Source organism: Leopardus geoffroyi, chromosome B3, assembly GCF_018350155.1.
Source record: "Leopardus geoffroyi isolate Oge1 chromosome B3, O.geoffroyi_Oge1_pat1.0, whole genome shotgun sequence".
Classification (NCBI taxonomy): Eukaryota; Metazoa; Chordata; class Mammalia; order Carnivora; family Felidae; genus Leopardus; species Leopardus geoffroyi.
In genome coordinates this window covers 114,429,205-114,453,885 of record NC_059337.1, presented here as the reverse complement: position 1 = coordinate 114,453,885, position 24,681 = coordinate 114,429,205, and the positions used below count along the sequence as shown (strand labels likewise).

The 24,681-nt window shown below is 43.3% G+C and overlaps 1 protein-coding gene across 7 annotated transcripts in view; it reads right to left on the bottom strand.

The window, feature by feature from the left end:
• The window catches only part of RAD51B (RAD51 paralog B), a 645,855-nt gene that overhangs the window by 58,261 nt on the left and 562,913 nt on the right, over window positions 1-24,681 (bottom strand). For 5 of the 7 annotated variants that reach the window (XM_045451376.1, XM_045451377.1, XM_045451378.1 and 2 more), the window contains exon 10: window positions 21,603-21,681. The exons of 1 other annotated variant lie outside the window; for it this stretch is intronic. In XM_045451376.1, coding sequence (XP_045307332.1) covers window positions 21,603-21,681 — 79 coding nt within the window. Of the gene's footprint in view, window positions 1-9,944; window positions 11,843-21,602; window positions 21,682-24,681 lie in introns of those variants that run through there. One more of the 7 variants, XM_045451381.1, reaches the window with a different exon arrangement.

The following is a 24,681-nucleotide window of genomic DNA, read 5'->3' as shown; positions in this document are numbered from 1 at the left end:
AGAAAGATCCAACCTATTTATTGAGTGTCCTTAATGTGCTTGACACTGCTCTGGTGCCTGGGGCATTCGGTGAACAAATCAAAGATGCCTGGCCTCCAGAGCTCATCTTGTTGCAGAGAAGACACACCGTGAATGGTAAAAAAAAAAAAAAAAAAAAAAGAGTTATTTATTATGTTGCATGGTGATGAGTGCTTTGGGAAAGGAAAAGTGGAACAGGATGGGGGTAAGGAGAGTAGGCTGCAATTTACACAGATTAGGTCCCATGGACAGGTGACATTTTGGCAAAAAGTTAGAGAGGTAAGGGAGGTATGCCAATATCCGGGAAAGGAGATGAGGACATCAGCTATGGGACTGTCTGGGGAATATGATTCTCTCAAAGAGTTCAAAGTCCAAAGTCAGTGAGGTGAAGAGTGCTTGGTGACAGGAGGAATAACATGGAGAATGGGGTGGCCATAGCAGGTGAGCAGGGAAAGTAACAAGAGATAACATGGCAGGTGCTGGTGGGCACACTGAGCTCTAAGGGACAGGGGATAGACTTTGCTTTCAGTCCGAGTGAAAAGGGAGTCACTTCAGAGTTTTGAATGGAGGAATAGCATGATCTAATTTAGGTCTTATAACTGGAGAATGGGTCATTGCATTAACCCAAGATCAGACCCCTGGTGAAGGTTGGAAAACCATCCACATGCATCACATGGTCATCCCCACGGCCCCCTGGGGTGAAAACTGGGCAGATTACTTCTATGCCCATTTTACACATTGGGAAATTATGACTCAGGGAGGTCACTGGGGTTCTTTGAGGGCACACACTGGAATGTGGTGGGCTGGGGAATGAAGACCTACAGCCTCCCATGACTTGGTCTCTGATGGGTTGCTGGACATCAGGGGCTGGCTGTCCACTCCACAGTGTCCAGCTGAGTTCCTTGTGTCCTTGAGAACTGTTTCAGTGCAGACAAAAGACCACCTGGGTTTATTTGGTTTTTCAAAATTAGTATTTTATTTATTAAAGTTACACATTTAAAAAGCTCAGTTGTCCCTTAGGCTCTAAAGTTCACCTTACAAATTTTATTCTACTCTGTTTATAAATTACGGATTCTCAAGAAAAGCTTGTAATGTCCTCACATTTCAAAAGCTCCTTCCTTGCCCTATGCCTTAACAATGAACCCAATACATTCTACTTGGTACATCCCACATCATGTATTCCATAGTAAATCATGCCAGAAAGGAAGACAGAGCACTGCTGGGGGGCTGGGGTGCAGGAGGAACTGGGCCAGACATGACTAGACCCCAGGCCTGCAGGGTGGGGCAGACTTCCTGCCAGGCACCCTGTTGCTGGGCAGAACACTAGCGCAGAAGATTCAAGAGGCACCTGGATGAAGGAAGAAAAGGAAATGCTTTCTCTTCTTCTGTTCCCTGTCTCCTTTTTTACCTTTCCTCTGGAGAAAACTTTGTGAAGGCAAAGTTGCAGGTTGATGAGCAGACGCTCAAGGGACAGATTTGCAGCATAGACCCTCCAAGCTCATCTCCCCTTCCCTCCACTATCCACCCCCCAAGTCCACCCCCCCCACCCGCACCCCCGTCCTCCGCCCCAGTGTATCTCTGCTTTTCTAACTCCTCTGCCCTCCCTTTGCTTCTCAGGACACCAGTCTTTCCCTATCACTCTCCCTCCCGCTGTTTTCCTCCTCTCCCCTCCCTTCTTTGGGCCTTGGGAGCTCTCTGCCCTCCCCCCTCCTAGCGCGTCCTTCCAAACCCACACTCTTTGTTGCTGAATTCAAGGTTCTCAATACAATAAAGCTTTGATGATTGGCCCCGATTGAGAAGGAATGTCAGCTTAAATTAATGAAGGGTCTGAATAATAGAATTTTAAAGCAAAGTTTAGTTGCTTTCACATAGTAAGACATCCTTTCCAGGGAGAAGACTGCATTCAAATGCAGTAAAAGCTAATGCTGAGAAATGGGGCAATATGTCTTAGATTCTTTTAAATGCTTTAACAGAAAGGGCCGTCTATAATTGGCATATACTTTCTTTGTATCTGAGTGTTTTTGCTCCTAAAACCTTTCATTTTTAGCGACCAACATTTATTTTTATCACTGAGATTTTACTGGGTTTCTCACCGATCTACCAGTTTCAACTCCTGAATTCTTTATGACAGGAGACATTTCCACATGGAAACTCTCTAAAATTTTTTGCTTTTCAATTTCGTGAGCAATACATGAACACATTCTTGTTTACAAAAAAATAAAACCTTAGAAATAATAATAAATGAAAATCTTATAAATAATAAAAGGATTTGTGTCCCAGTTTACATCACTTTAAGGCGGTAACAGTGTATGATCTATAACAAATTCTCCTGCACAAAAATCCCTTTTCAGGGGTCCTATCCAAAAGGGAACCATCTATATCTAACTGGGTCTTGCTTTCTTGCAACAATATGGCATCCATCCCTGAGGTGGGGAAAGCCCTGAGCTCTCCCATTTGGTACCACTATGCCTCATTCCATTCCCTTTCTGTACTGCCACATCCCACCCCTGAAAGGAACACTCACCAAGATGAAACGAACACAGCAAATGTTAACAATGATTGAATCTAGATAAGGGTACTTGAGTGTTCACTATGCTATTTTCTCTGCTTTTATGAATGTTTAAAAATTCACAATAAAAAAAAAAAAAAAGAAAAACTCACCAAATGCTAAGAATAGCAAAATAGCCAAATAATCCTTGGAAGAAGAAGAAAAAAAAAAAAAGGACTGGTTCTAGTTAATGCTATCCTCTTCTTTATAGGGATCCCAGCCTGGCATTGAGCAAGACTGAGCCTCACTTATAGGTACAGTTACAAAAGAAGTACATGGTGAATTTCTTAGCAACGTGCACACATTTGTAAGCCCATCATACATATTCTCTTTTCCCCTGGGGGATAGGTTGTCCCCATTTTACAAATGAGGAAACCAAAAGGTTTGGTGTCACTACCTAATAATGCTGGCTCAGTTTCTGTTTTCTCATGAGGCAGCAGGAATTGTTCTAGGCACCTATATGTATTAACTAATTTTATTGTTATGACAACTCGGAGTTACGTGTGTAACTTGCTCAAGATTGTAAAGCTAGTAAGAAGTGGGCTGAAATTTGAACCCAAGCAGTGTACTCATGAGCCCGAGCTCTTAAATACCTACATCCTCATGTGATGACATTACAGATGTCTTTCCAGTAGTCCGAGAGTGGAAATCTGGCAGCCTCCAGGGTTCACTCAGACTGCAAATGTGCTGATTTGGCCCACACAGCATTTTACAATTTTTGAATTAATTGCCATAATTTAAAGATTTATTTAAAGAAAGACTTCATCTGAAAATCCAGATTTCTTGTTCCCTTGAAAAATCAGACATGCTGGCAACTTTAGGCTGGCATCCCACGAAGTAATAATTGGCTGGATGGAACTGAGTATATACTGCCCCTTTAGGTAGGGCACACTCTTTCCAGTTTGTCACATTCCCCACTACTCCCTGTTATTGCACCTGGCCTCTTTTTGCAGCTCTGTTACCTGTGTAACATGAGCATTTGAGTTTGTAACCACTGCGCTGTAAAAATCTACAACCCCAAGGAAGTAGAATGCAATGTCCACCCTGGTGGCATCAACATACTACCTAAGTCATATATTCACCCATCTGTCTATCCACCCAGCCATCTCTTAATGTTTCCAAATGTCCATCTTTTGGCTCTGCCTGTCTTAGGCACCCTCCCTACCTAGCTTAGCCATTCTCAAACTCACTGTACAGAGTCACATCTGCCATTTCTTGGTCAATATCTACTCTTCTCCCACTCAGAAGGCAGCGTCAGAGGATGGGAGATGATCTGTTGAGGAAAAGTTATGGTGGCTGTAATGGACTGAACTGTGTCCAACCCCCCACCCCATACCACCAAATTCGTATGTTCAAGTCCTAACTCCCAATATGAATGTGCCTGGAGATGGGCCTTTAAAGGGAGGTAATTAGGGTTAAATGAGGTCATAAGAACAGAATCCTAATCCAAGAAAGCTGGTGTCATAAGAAGAGGAAGAGACACTAGGAGTGCACACATATGAAGGACCACGTGAAGACAAAGTGAGAAAGGGCCTCTGCAAATCCAAGAGAGAGAGGTCTCAGGAGAAACCAAACTGACTGTCACCTTGATCTTAGACTTCCAGTCTCCAGAACTATGAGAAAATACATTTCTGTTCTTTAAACTATTCTGTGGTATTCTGTGATGGCAGCCTTAGGAGACAAATACAGCAGGAAACTATTTTTCACGTGTCCTCCGCTTACCCTTCCACCTACCAAGCCCCCATCTTTTTTCCCCCCTACATAATTACCTGACACCCAAAGCCATTTGGGTTAGTTACTAAGAGAAGTTGTCAGCAATCCCAGTTAAGAAGGTCTATTATTCCTCCACTGGTGTAAACACAACCATCAGAATGGGCTGGGAGCATGGGGAAAGTGCTGGGAAGATGCCACTAAAGAATTCTGTCAGTGAGATGCAGTCAGGACATTTCACTAAATCTCATGTACCTGAAATAGGGAGATATTGCCTGAAGTGCAAGCATAAGGAGACTCTGGAGCGGTGATGTAGACATGGAAAGTATTAGTAAAACCTAAAGTGGCTTAAGGAACATTGAGAGCTAGTTGGCTGGTTTTAGCAAGCTGGGTTTTTTTCTGGACAGTCTGAGTCCAGTTTAAACAGTGATGGTCAGAACAATTACTGTAAAATTGGCTTCATCTTAAGCCTTCCTATGGGTTTCCTCCAGGTGTTCTAGTTAGAGAGACTTCTGTTATTAACACAAAGATAGGTGGTTGCTGATTAACCCCAGAAGGGCCCAGAGGACTGGGAGAAAGCCAAACTGGCTTATGCTCCACATTTGCATCAGCTTTCAAGCTGTTGGACTGGTAATGACTGTGCAGTTGGACGGTGGTATTGGAGAGAGAGGCTGGACAAACCCCAGATGGGTTTTCAGATCCCAGGGGACAGACAATGGCAATAGATTTCAACCTCAGATTCTAAATGGAATGAACAGAGATCTGGAAGTAATCCAGAGGAACTGGCTCTAGAATCCCACAGCAGCAGGTTTAGAAACATCATCAGAACTACCTTCCTCACCAGCATAGGCTCCTAGAAACACTGCAATTTTAGTCAGTAGATAAGAATTTGAACGAGGTTTGATGAATGATTTGATCCAAACTGGCATACCCAGAGCTCAGTAAAGGGCAGGGAAATATAGGGTTGTTTAGACTTGCCTCTAATTCACTTCTAGTCTCACTTCCACTGAAAAGAATACAGAGATACTGAAATTTGAATGTAGATGTTTGGGGTTGGCCTTTTAACCCTCTGATGAAGCATAAAGGCAATGGTCTCTAAGGAATAAAAGGCATAATTCAATTTTCCTCCTAGTCCTCTCCTTGATGTGTGAATTCAGACAAAGCATAATTGCTCTGACTCAATTAAACCAGGGCAACACCACACAAGACCAAGCCTCCAAAAATATCACGTAGGTTTGTGAAAAATGCCACCACTGAAGAGCTTTGGACATCTTGGGAGAACACAATCGGCAAAGACCTTATCTACACAGACTCCACCCCTTGTGTTCTAAAACTTAGTTTGAAAGTAAATTGCTTGGGACTTGAGATTCAAGAATCTGGGACCAGGGCTCCATGAAGCCCGAGGGCGGGGGCCTAGGGAAATGCAAGTGTCTGGGATGGGAACTAAGGATCCTTGCAGGGGTCAGAAAAAAGCTCTTCAAGATTAGCACAGCTAGACTGTCTTCCTGCTCTGCTCCATCGGGGTCCCTCCATGGAAGTTTCTCATGTTTCTACTGATGTTTGATTTTGGGAAAAGGGAAATTGTTCCAAAGATCAGAAGAAGAAAGGTACTTTGGTTCCACGATGGGAACAGGTTTTTCTTTAGCTAAGTAAGAAAGGGTTTTATTTTCATTCCTCCTTCCACACCTTCCACAGTCTTCCATATATTCTCAAATACATTTTAAGAGATCTTTCTTCCCACTCACTAGTCCTACACATCTGTGATTGGGCACTTCAACAGGCTGAGAAGCTGGATACTGGATCAGGTGATCAGGTGTTGGGGGATGAGAAGTAATGGGAGCTTAGGCTGTGACTGGAGATTAGGTCTATAGTGATGAGACCAGGGGCCGGGGGGCAGGGCGGGGGGAAGGAAGAAGTGAGAGAGAATGAGTATCCTTGCAGCACTCCTGTTAAGGGTTCAAAGAGCACACTAGGGCTCATCCAGTCCTCGCCCCCTCACAGATCCTCTAAAGGAAGCTGCCATGCCCCCACCTTCTGCTATTAGGTAGCTACATTTATAGCTCTTCCCTCAGCCCACAGCTGACTGGCTGGCTAACGACCAATGATGTTATCTGGGACAGAACAGTAAGGCAAGCCTGAGCCAATGAGATTGTCTCTTAGGAATTTCAACTAGGAATACCAAGGAAAAAAGCCAATGGGAACTGAAGTTGAAAGGCTGAGGTATATATGGGGGAGCTTAAGAGCCCAGGATGAGCCACATGCAAGTTGAAGTCTTTCCTAAGCAGAACTACAGTCTGTAGAGTATGTCTGCTGGGAGAGGGTACCTCAGGCAGAAATACAGAGGGAAGCAGAGACTCTGAGCTAATAAGTCCCCAGGGCTGCTTCTGCTCCTAAAGGCTTTCCAATCCCAGGCCATCTATATCCTTAAAAATACCTTTTCCTTTTTAACTGAGGTAACTGAGACTCTTCTCAATGAAGAGAGCCCAACTATAACAGTTTGTATGAGTTCCATGTAGGTAAGCTGAAACTGAATTACCTGAAGACTTTTGCTTTGGGGAGAATGAGTAGTCTGGTTCCCTTAGCAAACATGGCTACTGCCATTCCTTATTTGGAAGCATCTTGTGTACTTGAGATGAGGTTTTAGGCAGGCAGGAAATAGTATGTCCTAAATTCTCCCTTTGTTCTTATGATGTCGGGGTAGGCCAAGACTATGTTTGAATCCTGAAGAAAGGAGGTCTTGCCATCTACAAAAAGTGGGCTTGTCTGGGAAAGTTAAGTCCTTGTAAAGTTACTAAGATCCAAGCCTACAAATATCTTAGAAGGAAGCTTTAAAACCATGACTTTTTACCTACTTAAAAGGAGCAAAGAGGTGTCCAGCCATGTTGGTTCACTAGTGAGATCTCGTGAATCATTTCTCATCTCCAATTTCAGGGCTTAGGAGGGCTAAACTGGAAGGAAAGCTGAGAGCAGCCCTTGTCAATATGAAACCCCATCTATTATGTCCACAGCCTGTTGGAAATGTCCCCCGGCAAGGCTGCCATCAGCACTTGACTGAAAACACATGGAAACAGCCCACTCAGAGCAGGAATTCATTATTGGAAGAATAATAAGGGAAAGTTTTTTTTTTTCTTCTCCTCTCTCTCTCTCTCTCTCTCTCTCTCTGCTGGGAGAGCTGCTTTCTGGAAAAGTCACAGGGCTTAGAGGGAATTTGAATCATGTCTGGTAATAAGAGGAGGAATGGAAGAGAAAGAGCACATTTCCAGAAGTTCTTTCATATGAAGCATGATGGTTCTGGGCAACTCAAAATTAGTCGTTCCATTTTAGATGTATTACTGAAATCAGGCCATGACTCTCTTTAACCCCTTAGCCTTTCCTGGAGTTATTAGTGTCTGATAGCTCCATGGGGAAAGTACCTACAGTTAACTGGTTTTCTGTGGCTACACCTCTTTCAAAATGGTTGCCTGTAGACAAAAATGCCTGTAGACTAGAAAACTATTTGGTTTTCTTTCCTCAACACTAACCCATAAGTCTTCAATACGTGCTGGGTGATCTAAAGGAAAGGTATATACAAGGCATGAGTGTGAAAGAAGGAGATATGTGCCAGCTCACTGGCTATAGCATTATGTGGCAGGCATTATAAGTGTTCACTAATATCTAGTTCTTCTTCTCTTCCAAATACAGAGGAGGTCTGTACTTCCCACCTTCTCGCAGCTGGGCTTGGATGCATGACTGCTTGGCCATGAGAGCAGAAGTGATGGGTGCCATTTCTTGGGGGAAGCACTTAATTGCTAGGGCACAACCCTTCTCTCTCTTCCCCTACTGTGGCAATTGTGGAAGTACATGTTGACACTGAGATGGGATACTGAGTCATCACATGAAGGACAGCGTCCTGGGAGAGTCTCTCAGACATGCAGACTTTAAGTCACTAAGATTTCGGGGTGTTGTTTGTTTAGGCAGCAAAACCAAGTCTGTCCTGATTTATGCCCACTATTTACTGGTCTACTCCCTTCCCAGATCTGTTTGGAGCTCTGGAGAACCTGTGCTCCTTCTGAACACTGTCCTCACCAAAATTCAGAGAGGTAGGCAATGTACTTTCTCTCACACTTAGGATATTCTTTTGGGGAATGTGATGGGATCCTTCCCTCCATTTGAGCAAAAGAGGCCTCTGTTGAATTCTGTAATAGAACAAAGAAAGTCTTTTCATAGCCAAAGGACAAAAGTGATGGCGACAATATTGAAACCAAAGGAAAAATGAAAAATTTCAGAAAAAATTTCAGAAAAAAATGACACTCTCAAGTGGCTCTAAGACCACACTTTTAAGGCCTGAATCTGATCTTTTGTACTTCCTCTTGCCTTCATTCCCCTTTTACCCATTACCTAATCCTCATTCCCCATCTCCAGAATTCTCATTTGGCAATCCAGGTTTTGCCAGATAATCTTTTAAATCCTATCCCTGAGTGGCAACTTTGCTCACAACATATAACATAGAAGCCCTATGCGTAGAGTTCAGAACTTCTGGGCTAATCCAGATGTGTTCACTCTGTGGGCTGATAGGGACCATTTCACTGGGACTGCTGCCCATTAACAGAGTACCTAGGAGGCTAGCACAATTATGGGAACAAAGTTGACCTTTGACATATAAATGCATACGTACACACAAACATAGAAAAGAAATCTATGAGTAGGTTCAATACAAGTTACCTCACTAGCATTTCATGGGAGGTACCAGGTTTGGCAGCTTCTCAGCTCATGAATACCACCTGTGTCTTCTTTCTTGCAAACATTTCCTGGGGCAACTTTCCTGAGCCTGTCTCCTAATCTTTAATCATGGTCGAAAGAAAAGGAGGTAGCTATGGAGCCTCTACTAAACTCTCAGCACCACTGCCCAGGCTTTCTGCAGTCACTCCTCCTGGTGGAAGATCAAACCACTATTATTGCTCCTGGTGATTCTTTTATTTGGAAAATATTCATGGAGTTCTTACTATGTGCATAGTATTGTGCTGAGTATTTTAGTGAATTGAGGATGACTGGGAGAAGCCATAACACACATGAACAGAAATACTAGACAGGTGAGGGGTGAGAGAGGAAGAAGCAGGACCAAGTGGGTTCAAATCCACATTCCATCACTTTTTAGCAAGAGACTGAACTTTTCTTGCCTCATTGCTCATCTGCACAGGAGGAATGATGCAAAGTCCTACTTCGTGAGACTGTTAGGATTAGGTAAGCTTTTGCATGTATAGTGTGTGTCAGACCTGCAGCAACACTTAATAAATATTGGCACAATGCAAAAATGGCACATAGGTCTGTCCTGGCAATGTGGTTTGCAGTGAAAAGCTCTGTTGGAACTTGGACCAGGAGAGTGTGGGGATTGATTTGTCAGTCACTGGGTGTAGAGCCCTGTCTTAGGGATTCCTGGTGTCGAAAAAATAGGCTCAAGGAGGAAGACGTTTATTCCTTGACATTTGGAATCGGGAGGTGTCTGCCTTGTACCTTTCTCAGACACTTTTGAGTGCCCTGTTTTAATGTGTGAACTATCCAGCTTTTCTTTCTTGGCGGGCAATAAAAGTGCAAAGAAACCAAATTAATAGTTACAGAGAATAAAATATCTTTCCCAACTTCTCAAATAGTCCTTTGATGTTTGAAATTAGCCAATTCACATAATAGGAACTCACAGGAAATGTACATTTAATCAGCTGCAAAAACTCAGCTTGCTTTTCACAAATGTTCTATTGAAGACCACAAGTTCTCAAAATGCATCTCACTCAAAGGGAGACAAATGACCACAGTCTGGAAAATCTGCCTCCGTGACCTCTTCCAGGTCTACCCAAATCCTTATTGCCTTCCTATGCCCAGCACATTGTTTGCTCTCCAGGAACACCTTCCCTGACTCACTCCAGCTGGATCAAACGTTCCCACTCTTGCCCTTGTAGCATGTGGCTTGGATATACATCTATCATGTCATTTCATTTTATTCTGTTTTATAGTATATGAGTTAGTAGGATATGAGTCTTTTCCATACCTTACAATATAGTTCTCGAGGACGAGACACATATCCTGCTCTTGTGAGCTTCACCCTAGCACTTGGTATGTACTCAACAAATACTAAGTTGTTCAAAGACAGTCATTCAGTTATTCTTCATGATCTGTACCTACTTGGTGCGCGGCATTCTGGTGGGCACTGACAGGAAACATGAGATAGGATGACTTGACTGTAGACTCCAAAGCATTTAAAAACCTCTGGAGGGGGAGCAGGTACAAAATGATTCTATAGAGGACAGCTTGGGGGGTCACTAACAACTTGGGTAAGAGAGGTCCCTATGCTGGGGCACGTGGGTGGCTCAGTCAGTTAAGTGTCTGACTTCGGCTGAGGTCATGAGTTAGCGGTTCGTGAGTTCGAGCCCCGTGTTGGGCTCTGTGCTGACAGCTCAGAGCCTGGAGACTGCTTCAGATTCTGTATCTCCCTCTCTCTCTGTCCCTCCCTGGCTCATGCTGTCTCTCTCTCTCTCTCTCTCTCTCTCTCTCTCAAAAATAAATAAATAATAATAAAAAGACAGAGAGAGAGAGAGAGAGAGAGAGGTACCCATGCCAAAGGCGGGAAGATTTGATGCCTGGCTTTGAAGGAGTCGTAGCCTCAAGGCCTTGTACTGAACCTAGCCTTGAAGCTTTGGTTGGAAACTTCATGACAGTAGGAGGGCTTAGGCTGGGTGTTCTGCTGGAAACAACTAAATTATCCTATGGGTCACCAATTGGTTTATTTGCTAATTGACTGGCCCAGCTTTGGGCTTTAAATCCAAAGAACTCACTTCATCCTTTATTAAATACTGCATGAATCTCACTCTTTGTTCTGCAAGGCTATACACAATATACTAGTGAAACTTGAATTTACACCACAATGGTTGTGCCACTAATGACCTTCCAAATGCCACTAATACCATACATGTTCCGCTTCTCAGTTGGATCCGAACCTGTCAGTGAATTCTGAGCCCACTGACCTCCCTCTGACACAAGAGCAGACCCCCACCCCCATGCCCGCCCCCAGCCTCCCCATCTTTCCATGATTTCACTTCTGAATCAGTTACTCTTTGGAGACCCCAATTCCTTTACACCCACTCTTTTTACATGGTGGACAATACTTTATTCGGAAATGTTCCCTCCTGTAATTACAAATCCTGTTAGTCATCCTCCTCCTCTCCCCAGGGGGATTGTGGGCTTTAATTAATTAACGTGGCTAAACCGCTTTGAGGTGCCTGGTTGAAAGGTGCTATATAAGTGCAAATTATTATTATTACGGCTGTTGACATCCCATGGCGCAAAGCCTTCAGCCCTATGCATCTAGAGACCTGAACAAAGGCTTCTTCATCCTCACCTTCCCTGCTAGGTCTGAGATGGCTGGCTCAAGGGTATGGGGGCAAATCTGTTACCGTATCAACATCAATCAACTAATTAATCCCCATTATGCTGGCTTCCTGTCCTTCTTCCAAGCAGCACCATCCTGTTTCATTTCACAAATCGTGCCCCCATCAGCTCTAGACAAAGGTCATAGTGTCCCTTATGGCCTCTGTTGGCCTAAAGGAGAAAAAAAAAAAAAAAAAAAGAGAGAGAGAGAGAGAGGGAGAGAAAGTCAGTTTGAAAAAAACAAAACAAAACAAAACTGTGTTGTCATGAAATGCACTAACTTCTCACTAGTAGTCTAAACAAAACTTTCCTTCCAGCTGTACTCCTCTTACATACATACCTGTCTATTACCTAGGGAGCCAACAGCCTCACAAACCAGGGATACCCAGAAACACAGCATCGGTGTGGGGTAAGGTCCCGCAGCCCTGGCTTGACTGCTGATGGCTACAGACAAAAGCCCTCTCTGGGCTGGGTGGGAAGAGGTCATCCAGAGAAGTGGGAGCCCCTCTTCAGCTTCTTCCACTCACTCTCAGGTTTCCCCTGAGAAAGCCAGTTGCCATCAGTAGCCAGGAAGCCCTCACAAAGACAGGGGACCATGATTTAGATGTTTTGTGCTGCACCTAGCAAACCTCAGCCCTTAACAAATGCCCAGTGCTTCCACTGTGATGGTAGCCATTGAAAGCAGCCCTGTGGGGGAGATGTGGCCTCTCGAAGGGACGCTGCTGACCAAAATGCTCCTTACAAGGTTGTGCCTCAGACCCTTTGTTAGCGTGGACGTGGGTGAGCCTCAGGGGGTCATGTCTTCATCTGCCTCCATTTATCCTCCCTATTGAAGGGCTCCTTCAGGACATCGGTCAGTCTCTGTGGGAAGTGATTTGGAGGGCAACAAAAGAACTTGGGCCCTTTGGGGGGCCTTCAGAATTCAGTAAACATCTGGACACGGAAGGCCACGTTCTCAAGCAGTCTAGCTGGGGAGATGTCAAAAGAGAGAAAAAGCTGTGTGTGCAAGGCAAGCTCTTAGTTCTGTGGTGACATTTGTTGTAGAAAAATACAGCCGCCCCAGTAGGTAGATGGGAAGATTTTTCAAAAGCTCCTCTATTTGTCAGTTTTTGTGAGTGCAATGTACTGTTTGTCAGTTCTTGTGGCATGTGTGAGGAAGTAGAAGTTTCGCATGGCTGGGGAGCGGCATGTGATGGATGTTCCGATTCTGTATGGGCGATGAATAACCCACGATTGCACAAGCCTGTCCTGGGAGTTGTTAAGCATTTCTGTTCTCCTTGAGGTTTGTAAAGTACTTTCTAGTCAAGGTGACTTGTTAGATTCTCATCATGAGCACATTTTAATTGACCAAAAAATGAAGTACTGAAGCTAAGGGATTTACATTTCATCACATGGTGAAATTCAGGATCTGAACTCTTGACTCTCAACATTCCCTTTATTATTGAATCAATCCATTTAGAGCACATTAGTCAGCATGATTCAACATTAGTCACATGGCACTAATCAGCATTCCCCAGAGTCCCCAGATCTATCCTCAAGCAGCAAAAGAAACTGGCCTCTATTAAAAGACAATGGAAAGCCATTTTCATCAGTATTCACAGGATGATGTCCAGTTCAACTCTCAGGAACCCTCCTCTCCTACCCTCAGGAACCTTCCTCAGTCATCCTATTTGAAATGATTCTATCTCCTTTTTTTTTTTTTTTTTAATGTCTATGTTTTTTTTTGAGAGACAGATAGTGCAAGTAGGGGCAGGGCAGAGAGAGAGGAGGACAGGGGATCTGAAGCAGGCTCTGTGCTGACATCAGAGAGTCCTATGTGGGGCTTGAACTCACAAACCGTGAGATTATGACCTGAGCCCAAGTTGGATGCTTAACTGACTGAGCCATGCAGCAGGAACCCCAATTCTATTTCTTTTAAACATATCACATTGTTAGAACCTCGATAATAGGTGCCACAGTTTGCCTTTGATTAATCTTACTTTGTTTTTGAGCTAACTAGATTTTGAGCTACTAAAAGAGAGGGAGCATTTTCCCCCTAGTCTTATATCCTCTGAGCACCATGGTTTACAAACAATAGATACCTCAACAAATACCTGCTGAACTGAACTCACTAAAATGGAGCTTAAGTCATATTCCAGAAAGAACACCAAGTCCTTTTGGAAGAAGTTTTCAAAGAAAATCAACAACCTGAATTGATTTAACATCTTTTGGTATTATTACCTGGGCATTTTCACAAATGCAAATTGTTAGCTATGCAAAGATAGCCAAATAGCTTCCAGGTTCTAAAAGAGGAGTGTAGATCCAGGCTAACTATAGTCCAGGCCTTGAAATAAAGTTTTTTAATATAACCTTATTCCAACTGACATTTTGTTCCATGTTTTAAAAAATGTGGAGACAGGAAAAAACATTTTTGGGGAAAAAATGTGTTTAGTCTATGACTTTGGACCCAAATTCATACCCTGCTTTGTGCTATAAGCACAAGTAGCTCTTGTTCAAGTATCTTTCTTGCAGAGTGCATACTAGCACATACTAAAGTTTCTGCTTGAGAGAGATTTTGTTTTGGGTGGAGGACCAAAATTTTTGGTGCTGATCCTTGGCGGCATTACTAATTGTGATACCCTACTTCTCTGTTCTAGACTCTACCAAAGAGGGTACTATTAGTATTTTTAATATATAACATTTACAATACAATATTTATGCTGCATTTCAACATTATGCTACAAGCCCAGCCCTAGGGTCTGTACTATTGTACCCTGTGGTCTAATCTCTGCAACTGGGCTCCTCTGAAAAGGATGTGTCACTGAATATTCATCTCCCCTTCTCTCTCAAGGTAAAAGAACTCCCAAAATTTAGCTAGGCACATGGTCCCCAGATAAACAACTATAATTTTCCAGTCTTTCTTCTCATATATTTACAGATTGGCCAACATGATATAAGCAGGAATAATGTGTGTAACTTCTGGTTAATATCCTTAAAAGAAGGAGGATACCCTTTCCTTTCATCATCATTTTCTACCTCATACAAATTCTGCTACCTGGTTGGAGGTAATGATGCTGAGCCATTGTAGACCATGACAACCATGAAGGCAACATCCTAGGTGTGATGGGGCAACAAGCTAAGAGCCTGGGTCCCTGGACAAATACATGGAATGAGCTGCTATACTAGTTCTGGACTGTTTTCCTCTGCAATGCTATGTGAGAAAGCAGTAAACCTCTACTTTTGATTTATATTAAGTGGACACTGTTAATTTGTATTATGATTCCACCCAGCCAAACGTATAACCCAACTCAGGAACTTTCTTGAGGGATTGCTTACAATAGAGTGACTGATCCATCTTAGCTTAGGATTTCAAGATTCAAGGTTCAGGACAGGAGTGGAATATTCCAACAGAGGCTCATGAAGCCTGAAAGATAAGTTGCCAGAAGGGCTGCCATGATGGAAGATGAGAGGCTCCACCCCATTTCTGATTTTATAAAATCTTAGGAGCCCTGAGTACTTGTGAAGGGCTACAAACCCAATTCTGAGGTAGTGAACCCTACTTTGCCTTTCTGGAACTCAGTCTGCTGTCCTGAAAATAAGGGCAGTGGGTGAGACTAAAATCTCTCATTCTTGAAAGCGTATATAGTTATAGCTTTGGGAGGAATTAAAGTAATTTTTGTCAACTAATCATCTAAGTATATGCATAAAGCACATATGTTGTGCAGAAGATACCTCTAGAGACTATGGAAAGATAATACCCCAATGGCAGAGATAAAAGAGGTATCCACAGAGAATACATGAGAAGACTGCCCATGCAAACATGACAACCAACTTATAATTACACACAGCTGTGTAGCAATTGGTTCGCTACCTCCAGAGGAAGTTTAAATTGGTAAATGTCCTTGGAAAGCAACTTGGGAATATATAGTAAAGATTAAAGTGTGCATACCCTCTGACCAGTCGTTTCACTTTTTATGTATACCTAGAGAAACCCTCACACCAGCACACAAAGAAGCACATGTAACAGAATTCACTTAGTTAACAAATAATTGAGATTTCCATCAATAGGGGAATGGATAATGTGGCATATTCAGACAATGAATACGGATACCTCATTAAAGTAAAAGAACATGATCCATGTGTATCAATGTGGAAAAATTGTAAAAACAAGACATTAAGTGACAAAAGCAAATTGTGGAATGATGTGTCCAGTAAACCATTTATGCAGACTTGGAATGCACTCAAGACAAATCATCGTATCATATTTGGATTCACATACATGTAGAAAAGTTCTTCAGAACAAGGGAAAGGATATGTATCAAACCCTGGAGAGTTTCTACTTCTGTGAAAGAGTGTGAGGGAGGGATAGGTACAAGGGGTTTTTAATTTTGTCAAGTTTTATCCCTATAATTAAAAAAAAAACTGGAACAAATATGACAAAATTTTAACATTTGCTAAGTCTGGGTGTTAAAGTCATGGGTTTTATTATTTTTCTGTCCTGTTCCATATTTAAAATATTTTATTTTGGAAATATTTTCCAAAAAAATATTTTTTTGGAAAATAAAATCTCTCTTTGAAGCTAATAGCCAGAGTTAAAAAAGTAAACAAAGCAGAGGGTTGGTGGGAGAAGTTGCCATGGAAGCAGGGAATGTGAAGTAAATGTTGAAAAAGAGGAGAGAACTGGCAGAGGGGCATGCTTCCTCATTTTCCCAGGGGACGTTCCTCCCTGAGAGGCAAGTGGGAGTCATGAAGGACAATGCCTTGGCCTGCACAAGCTTTTTGAGGCTGCAGTGGCACCTGGCAGCCCAGGGACAATGTGACAGACCTGCTCTGCCCTCTTCTCTGTGACCTCTGGGAGAGAAGTTCACTCTCTCTGCTCCATTGAATCCCAGGGCTCTCTGCCCAGGCTCCCACAAGAATGCCAGGCTGTGCCAGGTGTGTGGGTTCTATTTACCAAGCAGACACCTCCATACCTGGATGGAAATAGATTGAGAATCTTCTGGGTCACTTTGAGTCCACTAGGCAGAAAACATTTAGATGTGTTACTAATTCAAACTGAAATCTGATGAATGTAGATGGTGGTATTTGGGGGAAAAGAATTTTTTAATAAATCACCCAGTTGGCTCAGGCTCTAAGAAAATGGGGTGGAAGAATCCAACCCAATTTTGTGACAAGGGAACAAATAGGGGAGATTAATGCCTCTCCCAATAAGCTTCAAAAGGCGATCAAACATTCTTGATTTTACAAGAAAGATGAGGTACATAGCTATCTAGTCCTTAAGAAAAATCATTGTTTCATTGTTTTCTGATTTCTTCTGAGTCCCTAAGTAGGTGGTTGGAAAAACAGGAAACTAGCTTCATTTGCAGAATTGTCTCTGGACCCATCTCAGGGTGCCCTGGGCTCCCCTAAGATTCCTTAGCCCCATCCCAAGGTTTATGCTGCTCATTCAGAACTAAACTAGCAGAAGATAGCACCAGAATCCAAATTCAACTGTCATACCTCATTTTAATTTTTTAAAAAACAACATAAAAACCACAATTCTGCCCTACTGAGAAACTAAAGCATTATTTTCTGTCCCTAACAACTTGGCACTTGATTTTCAAATGCTCGCTAGATTCCTGAGGAAATGGAGAGAGTAGGGCAAAGGAAGAGTGAATAAGGAGCCCCGCTTCATTCTCCCAGGCCAGCCCGGCTTCCTTACTAAGTCGGCAGGCCTCCATTGCCCTGAGCCTCACAAAGGCCAAGGCGGCTCTGGGAGAGACCAGCCTTGGGTTTTTCCTAGGCCTCCCGCAGCATCAGCAACACAGTCTGGCTGTTTTCAATTACAGGATCTTAATCTTTATTCCTGGCCTGACACAGAGGCCCAGGGGTCCCAGCTGTGATCTGCAGGGCACAACATTTGGGGCTTGTTGGGGAAACAAAGAACATGACCAGAGCAGAATATGGGTCAGGTTGGAGTTCACTGCAAATGCCCCTTTCCCTTCAGCAGCCAGGCGGTTCTGTGGGTCCACTCCATTAAGGCTGATTCCCAAAGCCAGCTCCTGCTTTCCTTTCTCCATTAGGCCCTGGCACCCTTAGCCTTACTCTGAGCCAGCCAAAACTCTAAGCTCTTCCCCCCCCGTGGGTGCTGGGCATTTCATGTTGAACTCGGGGCAAGAGGAGAAAAGCATTAATGGGAGTCACCCCCACGCCCTCCACCTTTCCCACTTAAGTTGCACAAAAGGGCTGACTCTCCCTGTGCTGGGACCTGCCCCTCTCAGAGTCTGAACCATCAGGAAGCTGGTGGCTGCGAGATCCCTCTCCTTTGAAGCCAACTATTTCCAGGGTCTTGAGCCCAACCATGAGGCCAGGATCTCCACAAGTGCAGGACAGACAAAGAAGATGCAAACAGCTCAGTATTACCATGGTAATGGCCTGAGCCAGGCAGCCTCCTGAAGATGCTGGGAGGGTGGGTTTTCTTTTACTTTTTCTTTTCTTTCTTTTTTTTCTTTTTCTTTTCTTTCTTTCTTTTTTTCTTTTTGCAAAAGGAGAATAGTTCCGCTTTCTATTTTACTACAACAATAGCACAGACTGGCTCCTTCAAGTATTTCAAAAAGCAGCCTGAGAAATCTCTAACCAGGCCCCTCAGTCTCTCCAGCCTGCCGATTTATTGTTCCTCCCATCCCAGGGAACAAAAAGGCAGGAAGGGTATAAGGCCCCCAGTTGCCGGCTGTTCTTAGCATCCTAATCCTTGGGAACTGGTAAGGGGAATGGCCTGTGGAGCCAGTAAATCGAATTCTGGCCTCACCTTTTATTCCCTCCCTCTGCTCATGCACACAGGAGCTCTCCAGGTATTATAAAACCTCCTGGTTAGCAGGCTGGTAGGAATCTTGGACTTGCTAACGGGATAAAAGGCAGTGAGGGATCATTCCCACATTCACTGACAGCCCCCTCCACCTGAAAAAGGGCAGCCTGTATGGACTGTTCCTTCCCACCACTCCAGGCTGCCTCTGTATAACAAATACTGAACGTCCAGCCCCAAGTGCCTTTTTTAGTTGGTACCATAGGAGCTGCCCTCACTCTTCCAGCCTTTCCCCCTCTCCGTCTCTGTGTCTCTCAGACATGGATTGTATTGCCCCTCAAATCCCCTGCACTAGGTACCAACCAACCTCCACGCCAACCTGGGGCTAGCATGCCAGAGCAACCTCTCACACGAGGAAAGCTTCTCGACCTTGGCTGCAGGTATCTTTCCAAGGTTACCACCCAGGAATCAAAAGGTGCTTTGCCTTAAACCTGGGGAATTATGGAGGTGCCTTTTTTTTTTTTTTTTTTTTTTTAGTTCAGTCATCTGGTAAGAGTAGGGGGAAAAATAAGCTTTCATGTTCTGGTGTATGGAGATCTCAAGGTACAACTCTACTGAGCTAAGGGATGATAAGTACACCATCACCGAGGAGAATCAGATAAGCTGAAGGGTTAAGGCCTGTGGAGATCACCCAGGCTGATGACTACACTCCAAGGAAGAAAAATATTTTGCACTGCAACCTCCATACACAAACTCATTATGCACACACACAGTCACCCAAGAAATATGCCATGAAACAATGCAATATGTGTGATATAATCTGTGATTTTTAAAATTCTCCTCTATTTCATTTTTAAAAATTCTGGTTGTGACTCATTAATTTCATTTCATGACCCACCAATGGGTTGCAACACAGTTTGCAAAGTGCTGAATCAAGGTCAACATTGTCATTTTTAAGCGGACAAAACTGGGGTGCCAGAGATTTTCTCAAAATTACACCAGAGCTAGAACAGAAATCCAAGGGGGTCTCTCCACTAGAGGAGGGATCTGCATTGTTTTCTCAGGACCAGAGCTCTTTCTTGTGTTCCCAAAGCCTTGGGAGCACATAGCTATTGGGGAGGGAGTCCCCAGAGGTCTGTATTCAGTGGCATTACTGCTAGGGGCAGAAGGGTTCTGCTGCCTCAGAAAAGCTCAGAGAGGGAGACATAGCTGGGGCAGGGGATGGAGAAAAATCTTTAAAAGTAACCAGGTGAGGCACTGAAGTCTCCCAGACATTTTTATTTATTGGTTGGGGTTCCTACATCATCGTACTCTTCCCTTAATTTTTCTCTCTCTGGGACACATAGCTATAGGTCAGCCTCCTTTCTCCTTTGTTTTCCAACTTTTTCTAATAGTCTTTCTTTGCCAATTTTCAATCTCTACCAATTCATTTCTAGCCTCTCTCTAAACAACTTTCTATTTCCTGTCAAAATCATGATCTTAGCAATGAGGCTCAGAAGCAACTCTGTGAATCTTGTTCTCACAAATATTATCCTAAAAATTATCCAAATTAGGTCAGGCTTAGAGATGCTGTTTACCAAACTGCCCAGTGATCAAGATATAGGCACGATATCAAGGCTCTGAATACAAGCCATCTGGGCAAAACTGCCTCTTTTCCTCCTGACATTGTCTTGTAATCTTCCATAGAACTTCTTAAAATCTTCATTTAAATTTGCTATTTAGTTGATTTCTAATCTTTTAAGAAAGCCTCTAAAAACGAAGAGCCAAAAGCCACACTGTGTACTGGGTAAATAAGAGTTCAGCTTTCTGATTGCTTATTAGTTATACACCCTTAGAGAGTACGTAACAAAGGGGCCTGCTGTTTGCTTTGCTTAATCTGGTCTTAAAATCTCTGCTTCTTTGTCAGAAAACAATATTTGCAATTGTAAAAAAAATATTTACCAAGGAACTTGGATACCATAAGTCAAAGGCTAAGAGCCAAAGGTCAATAGTTCTTACCCCAAATTTCCCTGGACCCGAGTCCCTGCTGTGGAGCTCAGCTGCACCAAACAAACAAGCTGCTTTCCGGGTCCATTAAGAAGCGGACATTTTAGAAGGGGAAGGAAAGGGGAGGCTGCAGCCTGCTCCTCGGTCCAAAAGCATGAGCCCTCCAGCCCGCCCCACAAAATTCCTGCTAGATCTTTGCTATGCAATGTGTCTCCATGGGAATATTCTAAGGACTCACCCTGTTTCATCAACCTGGGGAAAGTACTCGACTTACAAAATCCTAAAGGGTGGATATTCCTCCTACAGACAGCAATGACAGTATGTTCCACTGGGCTTTGGCATAGATGTTCACCTATGCATTCTGTGGACCTGCCTCCTGCCTGGCAGTGGGGGGCAGATGTGTGTCCTCAGTCTTCGGTGGAGACCGTTCTCAATCTACAAAGCAGCTTTGGACAACTGGCCCTGTGGGCTAAGTTCAACAGTGTTTGAGTTTGCCTCTCATGTTCATTATTTTCTGGACAGACCTGCAATCACCAGAAGACCCAGCATCTGGGAACCACCACTGTACATCAGTGAGTTCCAGGCTGTGGCCTTGGGGCGCTCTATTGTGAGCCAGAACTCAGCTCCTTCTAAGTCCTAGGCCCATGTCACATGGTACAGGTCAGCAAGGCCTGGTCCCCAGTCAGGACTTGAGTAAAGGGAACAGAAATGGGAGTAACCAGAAAGGGGCCAAGAAAGTAGTGGCCAAGGAGCCATGACAAAGTGTCTCCCAGGCTGCCAGACCAGAAGGTTTTTCAGTTTGGTAAGCAAGAGGGCTCTGAGGCAATGCTGGGTCCTCCACACTCTCATCAGAGGCTTACTGTCTGGTTCCTCACTCCACAGGGTCTGCAAAGAGCACCAGCTTTTGGCAGTTCCTAGATTAGTGCTTTAACTCTCATTCTTTGCCTCACTCTATTAGGAAATTCTCTAGTTTTCCCTCAGCCTCACCTCCACCTTCTGTTATGTTCTTGCCACAATTATCAATCTCTTTTGATCTCATCAGGATAAATATCATTGGTGAATTCATCTTGGCCTTTGATTCTGCCCTGAAGCAGCTTCTATCAGGAGCATGGCAGTAATTATCACCAGTGGTAGGCAGCAGTGAGCATAATCAGCTTAAAGAAATGGCTTAATCAAGGATCTTACCTTGAAGAACCAGGCCTTCCTTCTGGATGGTATAAGCAAATGAGGTGAAGGGAGCCAGAGGGGACTTGGCAATGAGAATCTGCACATAAAGCATATTTTCCCAGAGTTAGTCAAAGGGGTATCATATCAGAGATGAACCTCTGTTTACTCGTCCCTTCCCACTTTGAGACAAAGCGGTAACATGTGACTACAAGCCATAAAGTTTATTTAAAAAAATTATTTTAGAACCAAATCAATGTTATTCCTTCAATCAGCTGATCGCTTTGGAAGGCTGTACATTTATCCCAACTATTCTGCCCCTGAATACCATATTCTTGACCAGTTCCTTTAGAAATGTTTCCTTATTTTATGCCTCATGATTTAACAGCTACCTTTTTGCCCAAAGAAAAACCTAGACTGATTCTCTAATCTTATTCATAAATTTAGCTATTTTTCTAAAAAGAAATTCAAAGCTACCCTTAAAAGATAAAGATTTACTATCATTATAAATATTCACAATAACTTGGTAAAAGCAAAGCCATGATAATTTGCTTTATTGGCCCCAGCTCTTTACCAATTCTGTATTCATGCCATTTACCCTGTAACTACATTTCCTCTTGCTTAAGGTGTAGGTATTTCCCTGGACTGAGGATTTGCCCATATGACTTGCTTTGGCTAACAGGTTTTTTGCCTAGGCTTCGAGAAGCCTCACATATCTCCCCTTGCTCTCTTATGCTTCTGCTACTGTGAGAGAAAAATACGTCCAAGCTAACCTGCTATCTCAGAAGGAGGTTGAGAGACACCTGGTGCAGTGCTGGCCAGCCACACCCAGTCCACATTGCTGACCCCCAAGAGAACCACATACATATTAGTTAAGTGCTTATTACTCTATGCCTCTGAGATTTTGGTGGTGTTGTCATGAAGCATCACTGCAGCAAGAGTTGAATGATATACCAGCCAACACAAAATATCAACAAATATTTTGAGCAATGGCTTTCTCCTAACAAAATACCTACTTTAAAAGGGATAGTCATGGGGTGCCTGTGTGGCTCAGTGAGTCAAGTGTCTCAGATCATGATCTCGGCTCAGGTCACGATCTCATCATTTGTGGGACTGAGCTCTATGTCAGGCCCTGTGCTGACATTGTAGAGCCTCCTTGGGATTCTGTCTCCCTCTCTCTTGGCCCCCTCCCCTGCTTGCACACTCTTTCTCTCTCAAAATAAATAAAGTTAAAAAAAAATAAAAATAATAAAAAATAAAAGGGATAGTCATTTGGTCATTAAAAAAGTATTATCATTAACACCTATTCTCATACTTCATAGGGTTCCACTGAACCTCTATGACATTTCTCTTGAAGGAAGATGAAGACCAGTTTCCTGCTTTACAAATTAACATCATCAAAGATAGGGATAGTGTGACACAGAGCCACTTAGGTAATCAGGGAGGCAAGAGAGAAGGAAGAAGTAATTTCAAATCACCAAAAGGCTTAAATGTAATATCTCAATTTATCTCAATACAGCAAACATTTACTGATTGTCAACTCTGGTGGTATAATCTGGTGGAAAGATCATAGGTTGTAGTCATAGAGTTTGAATCCAGGCTCTTCCCCTAATCAGCATGGTGCCTATTATAAGACCTCCAATTTTCCCCTAATAGCCACCCCCTCTTCTTCTGTTTAGTTAATAACTCCCCAGGTTTCAACACTTCTCTGCCACTTTTGCAACTGGGGGGTGACCATGTGATCAAGCTTTGACTAACAGTCTGTGAGTACAAGTGACAGGTAACACTTCCAATGTTTTGAAAACTAATGTTTTCATTAAATCATTGTGTGCTCTCCACTTTCCCTTTCCCTGTTCCCCAGGGCAGGAACTGGCTTCAACTACATGGAGGCGGACATCCTGGGAGATGATAAAGCAACTTGGGAGCAGGAAGCTGAGTGACCTCACAAAGCATCAGTGCTTCCCACCTGGGATCACCTGTCCATCTCAGGACAGAGCCACTTGTCTGAACCACTGAGTTTCCAAATGTCTTTGTTACTATGGTGTTTGTATCCTGAATTCTAACCAATACCGTGGTTCTGCACAACCTAACCTTTTTGATTCTCAGTTTCCTCACACATAAAATGGGGATAATAACACCCACCTAAGTGGGATTATTGTGAAGATCATATTAAGTATATTAGAATTCCTGTCACTGAGCCAAACTAAGAAAAACATTTCCAATCAACTTGCCCCATATGCTTCCCAAGTACTCCTTACTTTTCACTCATCAAAAACCAAAATACTTTACTTTTTTTTTTTTAATGTTTATTCATTTTTGAGAGACAGGGAGAGACAGAGCATGAGAGGGAAGGGGCAGAGAGAGAGGGAGACACAGAATCTGAAGCAGGCTCTAGGCTCTGAGCTGTCAGCACAGAGCCCGACGCGGAGCTCAAACTCACGAACTGCAAGATCATGACCTGAGCCGAAGTTGGACGCTCAACCGACTGAGCCACCCAGGCGCTCCTAAAATACTTTACTTTTACCATAAGGATTCAACTCAAGTTAAATCTCAGTAATTTACTACTGCTTTACTACTGCTCTAGAGTTATGTAAATAAATTTGCTCATCATTCTTAGACCCAATGAGTAGGTCGTATAGGTGGGCATTAGCATCTTTATGTCAACACACCTCACCTGAAAATTAGGTGGAACCTTTCTGACAGAGTTAGTCTAGGGACGGTTCAATGTGAAGTTTATGGATGCCCAATGGCAGGAGAAGAGCATGACAGAAAAGAAGATAGTACTTCTCAAACTTCAATGTACGTATGAGTCACCTACAGGTTTTGTTGACATGCAATTTCTCATTCAGTAGGGCCTGATAATCTGCATTTCTAGCAAGCTCCTAGGAGATGCTGATGCTGTGGTCCATAGACCGCATTTTGAACAGCTGGGTTCCAGGAAATTAGCCCGACTGAAGAATCTAAGATGAAGAAGCAAGAGACAGGAGTCCTGGAGCGAATTAGAAAGCTATTGTGATAATTCAGGGCTGAGATGACAAGGCCCTCAACCACAGTTGTGTCAGAAAGAATGGGAAAAAAAGGAAATGGAGACAAGAAATAT